This window comes from Gymnoscopelus braueri, assembly GCF_963280865.1.
Source record: "Gymnoscopelus braueri genome assembly, chromosome: 23".
Classification (NCBI taxonomy): Eukaryota; Metazoa; Chordata; class Actinopteri; order Myctophiformes; family Myctophidae; genus Gymnoscopelus; species Gymnoscopelus braueri.
The window spans coordinates 26,436,038-26,456,192 of NC_137625.1; the positions used below are offsets into that span (position 1 = coordinate 26,436,038).

At 40.3% G+C, this 20,155-nt stretch overlaps 2 protein-coding genes across 3 annotated transcripts; one reads left to right on the forward strand and one right to left on the reverse strand.

Annotated features, from left to right (window-relative positions):
- Positions 1-680: 680 nt before the first annotated feature.
- Positions 681-14,311, forward strand: slc26a3.1 (solute carrier family 26 member 3; the record flags this gene model as incomplete). The annotated part of the gene is made up of 19 exons (XM_080421155.1): positions 681-808; positions 1,329-1,468; positions 3,134-3,244; positions 4,961-5,121; positions 5,407-5,571; positions 6,112-6,264; positions 6,521-6,603; positions 7,100-7,247; positions 7,738-7,851; positions 8,039-8,116; positions 8,243-8,338; positions 10,772-10,878; positions 11,682-11,751; positions 12,485-12,577; positions 12,684-12,800; positions 12,973-13,155; positions 13,457-13,511; positions 13,619-13,743; positions 14,291-14,311. The coding sequence occupies 19 exons, from the start codon at positions 681-683 to the stop codon at positions 14,309-14,311; spliced, it is 2,148 nt and encodes a 715-aa protein (XP_080277281.1).
- An 81-nt stretch (positions 14,312-14,392) lies between these two features.
- Positions 14,393-19,731, reverse strand: cbll1 (Cbl proto-oncogene-like 1, E3 ubiquitin protein ligase; the record flags this gene model as incomplete). Of its 2 annotated transcripts, XM_080420869.1 has the most annotated exons (6): positions 14,393-16,510; positions 16,684-16,757; positions 16,850-16,942; positions 17,678-17,784; positions 18,185-18,355; positions 19,682-19,731. In XM_080420869.1, the coding sequence occupies 6 exons, from the start codon at positions 19,692-19,694 to the stop codon at positions 15,487-15,489; spliced, it is 1,482 nt and encodes a 493-aa protein (XP_080276995.1). In that variant the 3' UTR covers positions 14,393-15,486. The 2 variants fall into 2 exon arrangements, with proteins under 2 accessions (XP_080276995.1, XP_080276996.1); XM_080420870.1 differs by lacking the exon at positions 19,682-19,731 and having other exon boundaries at positions 16,859-16,942; positions 18,185-18,368.
- Between the last annotated feature and the right edge of the window lie 424 nt (positions 19,732-20,155).

Below are 20,155 nucleotides of genomic sequence, written 5' to 3' on the forward strand. Positions count from 1 at the left end.
ACGAATCCACAGACGCACTGCCTGTAGCTGACTGTAGGCGGCCATTGCTGCGGTGTCGCGTCCGCGGAGCGTTGACACCGCAGCAATGGCTGCGCGCAGGGCAGCGCTCCGTGGATTCGTGTATAGGTACTGCCCCCGGTCTGATAGTATTGCCCATATGGAGACACCCAAACTTTACCCACGGTGATTGGCTTATTGGTTGAAACACTTGCCCATATACAGTATGGAGATCCCTGAACCCTCCCTAACGATGTTCACATGACAGCAGCAAAAAGTAAGGAACAATTATGAACAATTGCTGTGTGCCCATAAATGGAAAGCCCATTCCCCAAACTCTCCCCAAGCTGGAAAATCTCAGGTTGGATATAAATCTCATGGAAGTAATGACAGTAACAATAATAACGTTTTGTGATTGCCAAGGAAGTGTCCAGCAGCCCAATGGATTATGCTGCATTGTGTTAATTATTAAGCAGAAGAAAGACAAAACGGCTGTTAGCAGATCCCAGATTAGATTACAGATAAGATTGACAAGCACAGGTCAGCAGGACCCACGGGGAAAGGGTTCTGTTATGGTGCTTTTTCCACTGCAACTTGCTTTACATTGGTGTTGAGGTGGAAGGACGCGCGGCTTCAGGGTTCCTTAGTCGAGGAAGGACACCCAGCTTCAAGGTGTGAGGAGGATGGCAACCTTGAGGAGACAATACCTGGTGGCTAGACCTCTCTATTCAGAGGACAGCTTTGCTGAGGATCATGAGAGAATCTATAGGAGACGCAAAACACTGTTGGATCATGTCAAACAGTACTTGACGTAAGTGGTCCAAAAATGGTTTCCATGTAAAATGCTGTTAACTCTCAGTGTAAAAATCATATGTAATTATAATTCATATCTGATGATAAATTTTTTACACTTGGTTACTTTGGGTCTATTTTTACACTCTCAGTTTAATTAAAGGACCATACAGGTGTGTGTAAACTGAGAGGTGGAGAATATAAACTTTTTTGCATAAGATTTGCCTCCTTTGTGCACTTGGGTTGAACTTAGAAAATCTCTGGCCTTGTCCTTCTCAAAAGGTTGAATTACCCTATAGAACATAATGGTGCTTACCCACTTTTTGAACAGCTCAGTTTTCTAGAGTAAATCTTTAAGAGAAACCTTTACCGTATGAGTCATGGTGACATGAGCGTTAGGTCAGAGGTCTGCCCGCTGGGCTAAACCAATTTCAATTTTAATATAGGACAAGGCTTTGAATAATTGATACATGATATTAATGATACATCTGTCTTTGTGTTGCCACATACTGCATGCATCCTGCATGGCTGTTTTACAGCTGTGATTCTAAACGGGTCAAGAATGCAGTGCTAACCGTTCTGCCTTTCATTGGCTGGATGAGAATCTATCGGCTAAAAGAATGGTTGCCTGGTGATGTTGTGTCTGGGATCAGCACGGGACTGGTGGCCATCATGCAAGGTAATGGATGACCTGGAGAAATAGCTTCAAATTGTGATTTCAATCACAATTCAGTCACAATAAGAATAAATCAACAAGTGTGTTTTCACGTCATTGTTGATTTATTCTGCATATATTCCCAAAACTAGCTGTCTTGGACAAACTCTCAACCACGTTCATCCAAGTGCCTCCATTTTGGGCAAGTCATTATCCTATAAATAAAAACTTTCAAAATGTAAAAAAAATTGTTACAATACAAGCTCACGATGTGTTGTATCCATTCACAACGCATCTGCTATTTTTGCTATTTGTCGAATAACGAAACGAACTAGAGCAGGGGTCTTCAACAGGGGGTCCGGGACCCCTAGGGGGTCCTCAGAGTTACTACAGGGGGGCCACCAAATCTTTGTGTGATATGATATTTTTCACATTAACCACTAGCATCCCATTTCTGAGGAGAACTTTAGCCGATCTACAAGCTCACAACGCCTCGCAGTGTTGTGAGCTTGTAGATCTGCTATTTTTGGCAAAGAGGTGTTTGATGTAGAGGGGGGAAAAAGAGCAAACCAAGCTAAAAAAAATAACAATTTAATCTGCAGCACAATTTTATACAATATAGAAGCAGGGTCCCTGCTTCATCTCTCTCTCAGCTAGGGGGTTCTTAATTGGCCTGAAAACGTTGAAGAGCCCTGAACTATAGAGCTTATGTGTTTAAGAGTTGATGAGAATTGGTTGTTTTCCCCTCGAGGCCATCAGGACGACAAGACCACTAGTGTTAAATATCACTGAATGAAATTATGACTATGGAAAATGAGCTTGTCCTAAGTCCCTCACTAAGACATGAGCGTCCCACATGACATGCACAGAGACAGTTCAGTCAGGAAACTCTTACAATTACTGGCGGCTGACCATTGGTCAGCCTCAGCCAATCACATTCACACTTCACTACTGTAACAGAACATCCCATTTCAACGGGCCCATTTAACCCATTAAGACCGGGAAAGCATCTATCATTTTAGATTTTAACCACTGTAACCATTATCTTATACTTTGGCTATAATCATCAATCTATCAAAAAAATAGCAGATATGCAAGCTCTCTGTGCCGTGCTATGAGCTTGTAGATCTGCAATTTATTTTTTAAAGGATCATGAAAATGTGAACATTTGTAACTCAAATCTTTGCTTCTGGGGATTCTACAAATATCTTCTAAATCCTAACATTTTATTTCTATTTTTTTTACATATGTTGCTATAATCAGTGGTTCTCAAACGTTTTCATGTCAAAGACCCCCAAAATGCTTTTTCATTTTTTTTCAAAAATAGCTATTTCTTTTTGCTATTTTTGAATAGCCAAAGTATAAAATAATGGTTAAAGTGGTTACACAGATGCGTTCCCGGTTTGAATGGGTCAAACAGCAAGCATCTTGTGTGTTATTGCTTCATTATGGGCCTTACAACCAAATATCCAATGAGAGCAGTCAGTGTAACTGCAACAAAATACAGTTAAGATGGATTGTGGATGAAACGTTTTTCTGTGCTATCCTACATTCAACGTGTACATTATTCACATTTACACATTGATTAGGCTGTGTGTACATAAACTCATGTAAAGTAGATAAAGGCCCATAAAATGTTATTCTCTGTGGCTTTGCTGTGACCTAATCCCTGTGTTGATGTCCCTTCAGGTCTTGCCTTTTCTCTCCTGGCCTCTCTGCCTCCTAGCTATGGGCTGTACACAGCATTCTTCCCCATGCTCACATACTTCTTCCTTGGTACCTCAAGACACATATCTGTGGGTAGGTAATGGTACTGATATTACTGCATACTGGATTTTCCTTTTTAATCCATGGTATAGTAAAGCATCCATGAGCAGAAGCCTTGGATTAGCTGGGGAAATCTGGACAGCGTAATGTAAATGAGTAAAGTTTGACCACTTATGCCCAGTGGTGGAAAAAGTACTCAAATTTTTTACTTAAGTAAAAGTACCAATACTGCAGTGTAGAAGTCCAGAATAAAAAAATGACTTGAGTAAAAGTACAAAAGTATTGGCATCAAAATGTACTTAAATTACCAAAAGTAAAAGTACTGAAATGTTTGAAAATAGCCGATCTACAAGCTCACAACGCGTCGCATCGTTGTGAGCTTGTAGATCGGCTATTTTCAAATAGCCTAGGTATAAAATAGGGTTAAAGTGGTTAATGTATGTTTTATAATGTAATCATTTATATCTGCAAAGTAACTAGTAACTAAAGTTTAAAAAAAAAAACTGTTGTGGAGTAAAAGTACAATATTTGCCTCTGAGATGTAGTGGAGTAGAAGTAGAAGTATAGCCAATTGGAAATACTCCAGTAAAGTAAAAGTAACTCAAAATTGTACTTAAGTACAGTACTTGAGTACATGTGCTTAGTTACTTTACACCACTGCTTATGCCCTATATACCTGTCATACGACGGTGTCATGCTGCAAAAATAGCCAATCTACAAACTTACAAGGCGTCGTTGTGAGCTGCTATTTTTTGGAAAAGATGTAGAACATTTAGCCTACATGCCCAAAATAGGCATGCCAGGTTTAGAGTGGTTAATTTATACTTTGTTGTATGACCATCCATGTCGCTCGCCAGATTTTCAACAGAAAAACTGGAAAAAAAAGTATTAAGTGTCCTCAGTCAACCTTTGCTCTACATGATTGAGTTTAATGAGGCCCCTTAACCTGTCAGTGTCAGAATATACACTAAAACCACCCAATACCTTGAACTCATCCCATATCATCCCATTGAATGGGGCTGTTATCTCCTAAAACACACATAAACGTACATGTGTTTGGCAAAGTGCAATAAGATCTACTGTGAAAGGGTGTAATGTTTTTTCTGACTCAAGGTTCAAGGTTTCAACTTTATTGTCACACCACAAGTTTACATCATAAGTATAAAGGAATGGATGAAATTATTTTGTGCAAGCATTACATGACATTGTAACATTGTTAAATAAATAAATTAAAAGTGTTAGGAAATATGCATAAAAGGCATGAGAGTATACAAGGCACAAGAATATATTTATAGAATAAGATACAGCAAGTCAAATATACAGTGTTCCTTAGTCGATTATTTATGCATCAGAATGTGGACAGGTCAGTGTGTCTGTAGGTGCAAAATAGTGCATGGAAAACCAGTAAAGAACAGATTACATTCAAAAGTTCAAAGCCAATCCAAAAGAAGAGAACAGATAGTGGAGGTCTTAAGCTCTCATAAGATGAGATAAGATAAGGTGTTTTGGGGCAATATGTACAGACGTGTAGCAGGACTCTTCAGCAGCCTGTTGGCCTGACTGTGGGAACGGTCCCTTAAGTCTGTTCATTCGGCATTTGATACTGTGGTATTGCGGCTTGCCTGCCTGTTGTCTTTGATAATCCGATTCACCTTGGCAACACACCGCTTGGTTTATGTGCTTACATGCTCATCTACTCTGTGCTGGGCCATCCACATCACACCACACTGCTCCCCTCTCCTCTTCCAGGCTCTTTCCCGGTGTTAAGTCTGATGTTGGGGGCCGTGGTGACGCGGCTGGTTCCCGATGTAGGTCCGCCTGCCAACATCACAGGCTTTGAGGGCCTATCGAAGGAACATCAGAGGGTCCTTGTGGCTTCCTCCATCACCTTCCTTATGGGAATAATTCAGGTACAACTGTCTCTCCAGTCTCCACCATTCCATTCATCTATTTCATCATCCTCTTCCTTTTCACTTTGAAAGTACTGCACAACAAAATCCTCAGTGTTAATTTATCCATTCGTATAGTATATCTGAGAGTGTACAAATGTAACCAAATGGACCCTTTTGGGTCCATTTAGTTACATTTGTACTCTCTCAGAGTTCATTTAACACTGCGGTTGTGTGGAATGTCAGTACACTGAGACAAACGAAAGTTCAAGGTTTTACAGTGTGTTTGTGATGTGTCTCTATCAGCTGGCTATGGGCGTCCTGCAGGTGGGCTTCGTGGTCGTGTATCTGTCAGACACTCTGGTGTCCGGCTTCACCACGGCCGCTGCCATCCAAATCATCGTGTCTCAGCTCAAGTTCGTGTTGGGGCTGGAGGTGGCTGGTATCACTGGACCTCTTTCCATCATATATGTAAGTCCAATTATTGTCGTTATATGTCACTGACGGATCAAATGAGTGAAGGTTGCACACGTCTCTCCGTCTCTCCAAAGGAAGTCGGCACCGGAAATGTATTTATTTATGTAATTTAACATTAATAACTAATTTAATAATAATAATTAATTCTGACTACTACTTGTTTTTGCATTCCAAAATATTCTCGGGCATTACCCTGCACAGCATTCCTTTTTGAGCGTTTCTTCCGTCAAGACAAACATAATGACAACGGAGCTACCAGAGGTGTTGCCAAAAAAGACTATTAAAATGAATGTTACACTGTGTACTACTTTTAAAAAATGTCTTGCTCAGGAACACTTTGACTCGTATTACTGGGTGGGCCTGGAGTCAAAACGGTGACCAGACGACCTAAGCTATGGTTGCCACCCCTGCATATAACTTTGACTTTAAAGTGTGCATAGTTATATCCTAACTTTATCCCAAGAGTGAAGGGGACTCCTGAGTCCTGACTACTTTTTATTATTGATACTTATGGTTCCTTTCTCCTCTGCTCAGACACTGGAGATTATCTTCGGCAAAATCACCTCCACCAACATCTGTGACCTGGTGACCTCCATCGTCATCATGGTGGTGGGGTTCGTCGCGAAGGAGATAAATGACAGATACAAAGCCAAGCTGCCTGTTCCCATCCCTATAGAGGTCATCATGGTGAGGGAATCTTGTTACTGTATAATTATAACTTATAGTTATAATTACTGTAGGCTATATTATAATGAACTCACTCAAAACATGAATGTTCTGGGTACAATCTCTTAACATTGACCAAATATGTTTTTGCCACTCCTACATTACATATCATTTACCTGTTTATTATTTGATTGATTGATTGATTGATTGATTGATTGATTGATTGATTGATTGATTGATTGATTGATTGATTGGAGTACCTCTTCCATTCACACAGACTGTTATAGCTTGCGGGGTGTCTTATGGCTTCAACTTTGAGGAGAGATTTGAAGTTGTTGTCGTTGGTAAAATGGTTAGTGGGTAAGCATAAATGATTCCTCCTCATAGATAACTTTCAATCTATTGATTCAAACATTTATAGCAACAGTGACTCATCTATTATGATGAATTGATTGTTATTGTATGAACTGAAGTTTAACCAACTATAGGGGATGCTTTAATTCAGTGGTTCCCAAACTTTTTAGCCCTAGGCCCAAAAGAGAAGTTTGGTCGCCTCCGGGACCCAAACTAGTGAAAGTAGCAGATATAAAAATAGCAGATCTACTCGTAGATCTGCTATTTTCACTACTTATTAAGTTGATGTTTTTTAATTAGAAGAATATCTTTTCTTTATTCTTTTTAATAAGCCTACATGAAATTCTCTTGAAAAATGTTTGAAATGTATTTTTAATTTCTGACAATGTCATGTTTTACTTTTTGAAAATCTTTTGAAATAATAATAATTAGGGAGCTAATGGGTCCCGACCCAGTGTTTGGGGAACAGTGCTTTAACAGAACCAATAAACCTGTGTTTCAGGTATGAGTCTCCCATAGCACCAAGCATGGAAGTCTTCCAGGAGAGCGCAGTCGAGACTTTCGCCATTGCCATAGTGGGGTTTGCTGTGGCCTTCTCTGTAGCCAAGGTCTACGCCGTCAGAAATGATTACACCATTGATGGGAACCAGGTGAGTGACATTTAACCACTTTCAAGCTGATGTCTGTATTTTGGGCAGATTTTCAATCATTTTCAAAAATAGCAAGAAATGTACAAGCATGTGCAACGCATCACAATTGAAAGTAGCCTACAAAATATGGCTTTTATTATCCTTTTCTCAGTTTGACTGCATACTGTGAATGACATCACAGAGCAGACTTTGCCCAATGCCTATTACCCTTCATGATTATGATCATTTATATTCCTTATTAAGTTATAACCATGTTTTAAGAAGTTACAGTATGAAATAGGCCAATGAAGTAGGCCAGTTTAGTAGACCTTGTATTGTGAATTTGTACTTCCATGTACTGTTGTTCTCATGTCTTACTAAATAAAGTACATCAATCAATCAATCAAATATGTTTCATTTGGACTGAGGATGTTACTTTTATTTTGGACGAAAGTTGGACTACTTTGGATGAAGTGTCATCCAAAGATCTCATTTCATTTCTCCATCACAGGAGCTAATTGCATTCGGGGTTAGCAACATCTTCGGCGCCACCTTCAGGTCGTTTGCTGCCAGCACGGCTCTCTCTAGGACAGCGCTACAGGAGAGCTCAGGAGGAAAAACACAGGTGAAAATATAATCCTACTTTTATTGGTCAGTATACTACTAGAATTTTTTCACTCCAAAAGAGATTTATCCTCCGATAGTTTCATTTTACAATGCATTTTATGTCATATACAGTAGGTCTGTTATACCGCACATCGTATAATTTTATGGCAATGTGTGAAAATCCTGATCAGTTTTTACAACTGCAGGTTGCAGGGCTGATCTCGGCACTGATGGCAATGATTGTAACCGTGGCTCTTGGGTTTCTGCTTGAGCCACTTCCCAGGGTGAGACACACATAGCTGTAGGCCTGTTGTAATCCCATGTCTATTTTTTTTTATTTCCACTTTATTGTGCTGTATTAACCCCCTTTTATTTGTACTGTACATTAATTAACTGCCGTGTCATTGTAGTCAGTGTTGGGTGCCTTGGTCATTGTCAACCTGAAGGGAATGCTGCTACAGGTCAGAGAAGTCCCGTACCTCTGGAGGAGGGACAAACCAGACTGTGTAAGACATCATATTGCTGTGTTCAATATGGCCACTCACTCACAGACCTCAATTGTTTTCGGGCAATTTAGTTTTTTTCAAATTTCAATCCCTGCATGGGCGCTCAGGTATCGCAGGGGTAAAAGTACCCACCCACCACCGTGGAGTCTGGGGGTCCGTTGAAAATCCTCCACTTATTTTTAAGATATGTTATTAACTACGCAATGACATTCAGCCAACACTGGCTCAGTTATTAATAGTAGAGGACCTGGCTAAGATATGTATGCACTTAATTTAGGAGAGAATATCTCAACTGTTTTTGGCTAATATGACCCCAGGGAACAACTTAGGAACTATGAGAAATTCTCTATCCGGGGCGAAATACCCGAAAATGACCACGCCCTTTTTAAAATGACCACACTTCCAACATCCAACATCTTCTAAACCGTTGGAGCAACAGATTTTCTGAGGTGCTCAAAATGTTCAGAATACTCATGTTTGGGAAACCTGTGCACGAGCCAGCAACCCTACAGGTCATCATAGTGGCCAAATCCAATATGGCCGCTACCTGAAAAAGGTTTTGTCAATAACTTTTGAACCAGATGAGCTATGAATGCAAACTTGGTGTCTAAATCATGTTTTTTGACAATTAGAAACATCTATCGGAACGCTTATCTTTATGACTGGGTGTGGCTGGACCTCTATTTTGCATATTTCATAGGACTATCTGACAATTAGTTTTACTTTTTTACATTTTTGCAAACTTGGTGTTATACTTTTTGAACATTAAAAACACATTAGAATGCTCATATTATTGATTGAAGCCATCTAGAGCACTCTGATTTGCTTATTACAAATATGGCCTACATCAAAAATGTAAACATAAAGTTTCATCCAGATTTGAGTGTAGAGTTGTTGGAATGAGTTAAGATCAAACTGAAGAAAAGAAACAACCTGTGTACAGATGTTGAAACAATAGAATATGAGTTGAACCCAAATTATACAGCAACAGCCAGTACAGTATATGCAGAGCAATGCTCAGTATAAATTGAATAATATCATACTAGTCAAAGGTGTATAGAATTTTAACAATATTATGTTTAAATTAGAATCACAGATTTTTTTTGTTCTAATCATACAACTTCTATATCGAGGTGCAACGGACTCCAGCTTCGCATAATTTGCTTTATGTCCACTACATGACTTTTGAAGCCACGGTGGAGGAGGATGGTGCAAGCTTTACTGGCATCTGCAAGATGGGTCCAGTAAGGTTCCCAAGTCTTAGTCATGGAGTCCCAATACCAGCCCAACGTACTTAAATCTGGGATGTAATGGCCTTTTGACATGCTGAATGTATGTATCAGTTCTGTTGCTGTTGTAACACCAAGACAATTATGTACAATGTACAATAATACAGATTGTTCAAATTCTATACATCCTATGATAGGATTACATTTATGCTGTGCATTGTTGCACATACTGCACTAGCTGTAGCTGTATAATTAGGAATGAGTTCTACTCTAAATCATTCTATTGTTTCAATAAAATTACATCTGGAAGATACATTGGTTGTTTCATAACATAGTGGCCATATATGTGATATGCACATTAGAGTCCTCTAGATAGATTAAATCATTAAGATAAGCATTCCAACATGTTTCTAATGGTCAAAAAACATGATTTAGACACCAAGTTTGCATTTGTAGCTCATCTGGTTCAAACATAGCCAAAACCTTTTTTCTGGTGGCGGCCATATTGGATTTGGCCACTATGATGATCCTGAAGGCTCATCATAGTGGCTCGTGCAGATGGCTCGGGCACCCTTGCTACATCATCAGAGCATGCCCTGGGTTATATCTGGGACACATTTGGTGCTTTTAGATTGATTCACGCAAAAATATTCTTATGGCCCTGACTGTAATAAGTTGACAGTTTTTAGCCGTTTGTTTTAGCTGTTCTGTAATAAAATAAAAAATTTGACATTTTACACTTGTCTATTTTTCACTAACCATATATTGTGAACATTTTGAGCACCTCAGAAAATCTGTAGCTCCAACGGTTTAGAAGATAGAGCCATGTTGGAAGTAGCGGTCATTTTAAAAGGGGCGTGGTCATTTCCGAGTATTTCGCCGCGGATAGAGAATTTCTCATAGTTCCTAAGTTGTTCCTTGGGGTCATATTAGCCAAGAACAGTTGATATAATCTCTCCTAAATTAAGTGCATACATATCTTAGCCAGGTCCTAGACTATAAGGTGAGTTTGAGAATGAGTTTGGAGAAAAAGTAAACAAATGCAAAATCTAAAATGAAATTGAATAGACAACGTAATGACACCCAAAGTGTCTTATAAATGTTATCCTTATTAGTATGTGATGTACATTATGGTGGTGAGCCAGCCCTCACTGGCAGGATGTCACTGCACTCGGCCATTCTTCCATTCCTTTCTTTTCTCCAGGTGGTATGGTTGGTGACCTGTGTGGCCTCTACCTTGCTGGGGCTGGACCTGGGGCTGGCTGTGGGCCTCGGGGTGGAGCTGCTCACCGTTGTCTTTAGGACTCAGTTGTAATAATGATTCACATTCCATTTCATACATTTATACAGTGGTGGAAAAAGTACTCAATTGCTTTACTTAAGTAAAAGTATCAATACACTGCAATGTAGAAGTACTCCGTTGCAAGTAATAGTCCGGAATTAAAAATGTACTTGAGTAAAAGTACAAAAGTATTGGTATCAAAATGTACTTAAAGTACCAAAAGTAAAAGTAGGCCTACTAAAATGTTTGAAAATAGCAGATCTACAAGCTCACAACGTGTCGCGATGCCACACGCTGTGAGCTTGTAGATCGGCTATTTTCAAATAGCCTATGTATAAAATAGGGCTAAAGTGGTTAATGTATGTTTTATAATGTAATAATGTATATCTGCAAAGTAACAACTAACTAAAGTTGTCAAATAATTGTAGTGGAGTAAAAGTACAATATTTGCTTCTGAGATGTAGTGGAGTAGAAGTAAAAGTATAGACAATTGGAAATACTCCAGTAAAGTAAAAGTACCTCAAAATTGTACTTAAGTACAGTACTTGAGTAAATGTACTTAGTTACTTTACACCACTGCATTTATAGTTGATATATTCCTACCCAGAGCAACATGCATTGGAGTGAGCAGGATCAGCGCATGCAGGTTTTAACAGGACAGGCCAGGATACATGCCTGGGTTGCTTTGGGGAGGGTCTCTAACAATGTTATTAGACCATTATATTATGTTAATAATGCATACCCATAAAAAATGTCAATTAGTTGTCTTCATTTCAAAGAAAGAAGACCAATGATGTGGGATAATGACAGTCACCCATTTATATTTCTCTAGTCCCCGGTGCTCCGTCCTGGCTAACATCACTGGGACTGACCTCTACAGGGATCGGAAGGATTACTTGTGTGTAAGTTCGTGCATTTTAAAGGATACATTATTCATGTGATTTGACATTTTGGTTTATTGCCAACTTCCAGGCGCATAGATGCATCTGTTGACAGACGTGTAACTGAAACTAACCTGTTAAATTTGAAATCCCTCCCAGGCCCTCTATAGTCTTCCATTCTGTTCTTACTGTAACTATATCAAAACTATTTATGAACAAAATGTTTGTTTATAATGATTAAATTAACACATCAAAGTAGACACTTTTGTTTTAGAGCAGAGATCATAATTAGTTTTGCACAAAAACAAATACTCACACAGACACACGGACAGACACGGGCGAAAATAGATAATGACAGCACAGCCGTACCATTTCATGCATTTAGTTTATGCTCAAAGCAACGTAGAATGACAGTAGCTATAGGTTCAGTGATCAAAGACACGTGGCTGTCCATGGAGAAAATTGCATTTCTAATAAATAAATGTTAGCTGCTGTGAGAATTGAAGCTGTGACATTTTTGTTATGGAGACACCCACTACATGACCCTGGCACCCACCACATAAAACAAAAAATAGCTAAATGTGGGCACTAGTGACATCTGGTGGTTGGACAGCAGCACACTGGTTAAAAGTCCTTTCTATTCGAGAAGCAGCTGGTGACTCCAAATAATAATTTGTATTATTATTATTATTATTATTATTATTATTATTATCATCATGTGCTCCTAAGAAACATTCCCCTGTTCCATTCTCAGATCTATGAACCAAGAGGAGTCAAGATCTTCAGGATACCTTCACCTCTCTTCTTTGCCAACATTGAGTTCTTCAGGGACAAGCTTGCAGAAGCTGTATGTATACCACTTAATAAAGCTGCCTTCAGTTTATTATTCTTTCATGGCAGATATGTAGAAATAGAATATTTTGTATGGCAATGTCAGATGTACAGTATTTCAGGTGGGGTTCAATCCTCTGAGAGTTCTAAGGAAGAGAAACAAGGCGCTCAGGAAAATCGGGAAGCTCCTGGAGAAGAAGCAGTTACACATTACAGAGGTGAGAACACACAATGATAATGTGTGCTGCTTGCATGCATTACATATAAACGTAATGACCCACCACAGTGCTCAGGACAGTTTTTCAATCAATAAACATTACTCACAAATATTCTCCCCAAAAATGGAGCACCAAAGATTGTGTTCATATAATATTGCATTTTTATCCGTTTCACCAAATAACTGAATTTGAGGACGAGAGTGACATGAAGGACTTGGACATGCCAGCTGCCCGTAAGGATCTTCCTGTCCAGATCAGCTGGAACTCAGAGCTCCCTGCCAACATCTGTGTCCCCAGAGTGGACCTTCACAGTCTGATCCTGGACTTTGCCGCTGTCTCTTTTCTGGACATCTCCGCTATTAAGGGACTTAAAACGGTTAGGTTTATTCTCTATGCTTTTAACTTCTAAGCCTAATTTATACTTCATCACACAACCATGTTGCTCAACAAATATAATGTAACATCAAATGACATATTACTGTTGAAAATCTGTTACTTCCATTGAGCGACACAGTCGTGCGTAGTCTTATAACTCAAAAGGGACAATTGGAATTAATTGGTTGCTCTCACTTGCACACTTTTGATTCTCATAGTTAATAGGGAAGGGACAGGCATTAACTTGAAAACAAGATGCTGATCTCAGCTTCATACTTCAAAACCATGTTTTTCCTTCCTAGACCCTGAAAGAGTTCATCCGTGTTGATGTGGAGGTTTACATAGTCTCCTGTGATGGTGAGTGCTCTTTGAATTCCAAAATGGTTTCCAACACCACAGTCAAAACTGGTTACATTTGTCATTTCTAATTGCTCAGCAATAACCTATCCCACATGTTGCTATAGAGTGCATCTTGGAGAAGCTACACAGCTGCATGTTCTTTGATGATGAGATCCAGAGTTCCTTGTTCTTCCCAACTCTTCATGATGCCGTGTTAAACGCGTTAGAAAAACACCCAAATCCTCAAGTGGTAAGGATAGAAAATGGGCATGGTAGCTAAGATATCTAAATCAAATCAACATTTGCTTTAACCTTGGCATCCCTAGTTTGGGCATGTCTTTTAAAAATAGATCTACAAGCTCCCAGCGCATCACATTGCAATGTATTGTTAGCTCATAGATAGGCTTTTTTTTAAAGATTTTGAACAGAGCAAGTAAATATGACACTCAAAATGTCACCAATTAAATGTAGATTGTGAGGCTGGATGAAGGTGGTTTACAAGGCTAGCATACGAATGCCATGGGGAAAAAAATCTAATTTGATTTCCAATGCAGATTTTTTATTTCTGAGTGAATTTATGAATAGAGGATAAATCTAAATATTGTACTGTGATGCCTAAAAGATCAATTGTACACGCATCATCTTAATGCTGCATGTCAGAGCTGGGTATATGGGTACTGTATGGTAGGCGATTTGCTGAATTGAGAAATAATTGTATGCCTGTGAGTGTGACAAACTATGGTTCTTGTTTTTACAACACTCCAACCATTACACAAATGGTTTGTTCCTTTTTGCAGTTGTCAAATACCAAACTGTAGAGGGGAACTGTCTTCCGGAAAGGAATCAGATGCAAGCATTGTTGCGAACACAAAGTATATTAAAATATATATACAATCATGGGTCATCATGCCATCATGGTAATATTTAATCTGGTCTTTGTACTACCACTATGCCCTTCTTTTGTACAATTTTACAGAAATGTTGGATTATTTTACAAAACATTTTTTAACAAAACATTCATTTTCAACTTTCTGAAATAAAGTTAAAAAAAAAAAGATTTGCTCCACATAATGTGGGTCAATGTGTCATCTTTGACTCTGACCTTTAATATGACTGAAAAACAATACATGTTATAACATAAGAAGATTGTGTATTATGTGGGCAGATCCTGTGGGAATACAAACTTTATCACAAGTTAATTTCTTTGACAATGCACAAAAATAAATGTAATGAAAAGTATTAAAACTCCAAAAGTAGCCATGGAACACCTTAACTGAAATAGTCGTTGCTTAATGTATTAAGCAACATAAGAATCAAGAAGCAAATCTAATTGCTGCGAAACACAAAATGTTTAATTGGATTTCAGTGTAGTTGGATGGTCTAGTTGCAATTCTTGCAGTTTCACCCCAAAGGCACTGTAATCATTCTTCTCCAAGGATGCAGTACATTGGTTAGTTGGAGTTTTTATACTTTTCAATTATCTTTCAATGACATTTGGTGGTTTGTGCTCAACACAAATGCCACACTTTGTTAAACTTATATTTCTACGAGATGAAAGCGTTTTCCTTCTGCACAGATCAAGATGTCAGTGTTGCAAGAGAATCACAAAACCCAACGACTGTTGAAAACTAAAATTATCATAGCGACCCTCCATTCATATCAAACACAGATGAGATGGGAATCTTTAAAAATTTATTGAGCCAAACTTAACGTCTTAAATGTACATATGCGTGAAATCGGGTGACATATATAGACATACTGAACATAAGCTATTAAAAAAGGACAATTCTGCTCATCTGCAAGTCTATAGCATAACTCATCATCAATGAAGTTCAGTACAAGTGACTCGAATGTGCACCACATACACATTTGTCTAACTTATCAAAATGACGCGTCTATGTCCTGCAACCCTGAGGTTTACTATCACATTATTCAGACGAGTGGTATGGGATTGGGTGACACAGACAAATTGCCCATCGATTCCACTGGAAGTTTATTGGTAATATGGCCTGTAACGGGACTGATCAGGGTGATGGGGGCCAGGCATTTGGCCCTGGGGCGGGGGGCCCTGCATCCGTGGAGGAGGGGGCCCTCTTGGGGCGGGCCACATCCCGGGACTGAGCCCTCCAGGCTGGCTGAAAGGGGGACTGAGGGTACCCTGGTCCTCAGAGAATTGCTGCATTGAGTTAGGGTTGTAGTGATGAGGTGGGGGGGCATTGACCGGGGGGCCGCTGTGCTGTGGTGGAGGTCCCGGGGGCGGGTGGTTCATATAGGGGGGCATCTGGCCCATAATGTGCCCCGGCGGAGGGGTGTTTGGAGGCGGAGCGGAGGACATGGGCGGTGGAGGGGCCTGGTTGTACACCATGTGGGGCGTCCCAGAGCCCTGTGGAGGATGCTGCATGGGGTGGTTGATGGGGGGCGGTGGTGGCGGCGGGGGGCCATAGTGCTGCTGTGGGGGCGCCATCATGTGGTGAGAGTGGGACACTACAGGCGGCTGACCGGGGTATTCCCCAGGGTGGTGGTGAGGCGGCTGGGCCGGGCCTGGGCCGGGGGGGAGGGGCTCGCGGGGAGCGGAGGAAGAGTCATCCTGGATGGGCACGGTGATAAGGTTGCTGTGTTTACGTGTGGTTACCGTGGAAATGCGGAACGTCTCCGGGCCGAGAGCGGAGGCAGGGGGCGGGGCCTCGTGGGCGGCCGGCGGCGGCTGACTGTAGGGATCGTGGGGACCGTGCGGGAGAGGGGCCGGCGGCGGGAGGTGCACGTGGTTCTTGGGCAGGTGAGGCGGTGGCACGCGGAAGCGGTCAGGCACCTCAGAGGCCGGGGGCAGGTGGACAGGCTCCGGACGGCCCCCTGAAGACTTGGCTGCTCTCAGGTGACGGTGGTTGACGTGTGCCTGCAGGTCTCTCTGGGACAGATATGTGCGCTTGCATCCTGGCACGATACTACACATGTAGAGGGCGCCCCGCTGGCTCTGCTCAATACGCTGCACTGGATCAGTGCAGTTGTACATGGTGAGACTGAACACAAAAGGGGGAAATGTTAACAGCCATATATTTTTTTTAAATTATAATTAAATAAAGAATAGCCCATCTACAAGCTCACATTCTCCACAAGAGCGTTATGCTATTTTTGAAACTTTAACAGCACTTATACTACTTGAAATTAAACAGGTGCAACCGATGTAGCTTACCCAGGACACATCTTGTCTCCCTTTTTCTCATGATTCAAGGCGCACTCATAGCAGAAGACATGCTTACATGGGATCTGAGAAGAAGACAGACGATATTAGACATGGCACTTTGTCAAAGCAACCTCCTGGATATCAATGTATTTTGTATTTAAGATGCAGTACATACAGTACTCACCATACGTCCATATATTTGAATTGGAAGACCACATTTGTCACAGAAGTGAGCTGGTACATCATCCTTTTCACCAATCAAATTCAACTGTTGGAAGAACAAAGGATCAAAATTACAGAGTACTTGAATTGTCCTCTAACATTAGAAACATTGAGTTTCTTCTTAAATTAATTCCTCATATACACCAAAGAGAGCATTAGATCATCATTATCTCAGGTTGCTCATAAAAGCTATTTGCAAGTAGCTCAGAATGATTTTCCAATTAACTACATGTGCTGGAAATACTTGATCAACTTTTTTTTATTTTCTCCCCACTTTAGTCATTGTCAATTCCCCCCATTTGTATAGTCCCCCTCACTGCCTCACTGTTGGTCTTACGATCTATTTTATGCTCATCTGACTTCTTATAAAATACAGTGGTAGGATATAACAATGGACAGCTGTTCCACAAGTCATATTAATTAACATCACTTTAAAATGACGGCTCTGAGGCAAGGACGTCTCATTTTGTTAAATGTCAGTTGCCCCGATTCCTCTCTCGTCTCTCCTGAGCAAGATCCCAATACTCCGTCCTCCAGCATGGCAGCGTTACGGCGAAATCGGTGACCTGCCAAAATATGTGATCATCTTGTGGACTTCAAATAACATCAATGTCCGAATGTAATTTGTAAATCACTGCTGTTTGCTTATTAACAGAGTTAAACCTAGTGGTATTTAGGCCACGTATTGCAAGACCTCAATGTGCGTTATGCGAAGTCCACTAGATAGTCACATTATTTCAGGATTTTACAAACAGAGATGAGAGGAGGGGAGTGAATGCACCTTATAGTCCCAAAACAATTGCTGGGGGAATCTCCTCTGACTTCCAAAGACATCACCAGCCTTAGCACCACAGTCAAATTTCTCCTCTTGCTTAAATACAAAGTTCTCTGTAAAACAAAGAAAAGAAATGTGGATGAGTTAACACTGAAACTCCATATTGAGTAATGCATGACCTGAAGCACACAATCCACATTACAAATGTTGTGGGTCTTAGATGAATCCATTTTGTATCATTCAAGAACATACTAAAATTCATTTAAGCAGGGAGGCTAAATAAGACTTAAGTAACCATCCTATACATGGACCAACACATAGCTTCCTACTTGCCTCTCTTTTCCTTTTGTGAATAATAACTTATCTCAAACCAAGCAAACCTTAGCAAATCCAGCAAACCTTAAACCATCTATCAGTGCAACGTTGGCCACCAGTAAAGGTGCTATTATACTTAGGCGAAAAAAAATAGCCGATCTACAAGCTCACAACGTGTTGTAGTATAAATCAACCTACCCTCTTCTCCAGCCGGGGTTTTAAAGTTAGGTCCTGCTCGCGTGGATCTCTGGGGTCGGGTGGGAGGTTTGGGTCTGAGAGGTTGTTTAGATATGAGTTTGATGGGGATCCGTCTCCGGACATCTGGGCCACCCAAACTCCCAGACCCATCGCTTCCTTGTAGATCATTGTCTGCAAAAGACATTCATTAGTCGGTGGCATCATGGGCAGCTTTAGCTTTACAACCCCGTCTAGGAACTGTGGACTACCTTTATATTTTATAACGAGATTTGGAAATGGGTCAAAAATAGCCAGCAATTCTGGATGGCAATGCTCTGGGGAGTCCAGGAGCTACAGCGAAGGGGGGAGGTCACAGGATGGGGCTGGGATGGAGGTGACAAATATTTTTCAAACACCCAAACCAGGACCATTATTAACTTCCATCCAATTTAAAACAAATAGCAGATCTACAAGCTCACTTTTCACAATTTCTTTACATTTTTTTTTTTCACCTGATGTCATCAGGATGACGGGTAATTATTTTAACACTTAGCAACACCATTTCCACACAATAATATGCTACAAATAATATGTCTCCTAAATCCAATTGAACCAATCGCAGTTAACATTGCTATACTTGTCAGATCCTTATTATGATCATTGGATCTCAAAGTGGGGTCCGGGGACCCCCAGGGGTCCTTGGTGGGGGTTCCAGGGGGTCCCCAGCAAAATGTGTTAATATAGCATCACAATAATTTTAACCTTTTATACTTTGGCTATTCATAAATAGCAGATATACAAGCTCATAGCGCGGCAGCGAGTGCCGTGCTATGAGCTTGTAGATCTGCTATTTTTGAAAAAATATTGATGATTCGTGCAAAGCTCTGAATATATATTTATTTTAAAGCGAACATTTTAACACAAATCTTTGCTTCTGGGGGGGTCCCTGGAACAAAATATTTTCCAGGGGGTCCACGGCCAAATACGTAGCATTTTGATTGTCCTCGACATGAATAGGTTTGAGAACCACTGCTTTACATCAATAACAAGCAATCTCTGATAATAAAGTAACGTTGGCGCCTCTACATACAAGAGGCAACGTAGAGTGAGAAATGATCACTTTCTCAAAAATAACAACAACGTACAACAAGACATTTGTTCTGTATCATTTGTTTACATTTGATACCAGATCTGAGGACAAAACAAACAGTGTGTTTTGGATAGAGAATGGATCTATAACTGAATCTAAACTGAAACTGATCTAAACAGAATAAACGCTGCTGAACTTCCTAGCGTATAGCTGGTGTGTTAGCATAGGGCTAGCTAACCTCATCTTCCACACAGTTTGCGGTGGTTTGATATAGTTCGCAGCAACAATGTGAATATTATTTATCATATGTGTCATATGTCTGAGTCTGTGGGGTTGTTATAGGTGAGCATTAACTGTTAATAAATCATGAAGTGCGTAAAGAAGTGTTATTTATGCTAACGTTGTTCGGCTAACAATCCTTTGCTTACCATTTTGGTCCATGATCCGACGAACGAACGCGATGCATTGTGGGAAGGGGAGCTATGGGAGAGGTCTAAAGCGCTGTTTCCCAAACACTGGGTCGGGACCCATTGGTGGGTCGAGGACACATGTTTATGGGTCGAGAGTAAAAAATATCCCTTAATTTTTTGGTTTCGTACATTCTCTCATTTTTTACTATTATTTCAAAACATTCCCCCCAAAAATGCTACATTTTTCATGAATTAAAAAACTACTTCAATGATTTTTCAAAAGAATGTCTTCATGTATACATCAAAAAGAAATCTAAGAAATTCCATAAATTAGAAAACAAATGTTTAAGAAATAGTGAAAATAGCCGACTTACGATTAAGCTCAGTTGTGAGCTTGTAGATTCGATATTTTCACTAGCTTGGGTCCTGGGGACAGTGGGGAGACATCAAATCTCTCTTTTGGGTACTTTACTGTACTTTACTTGAGCTAAA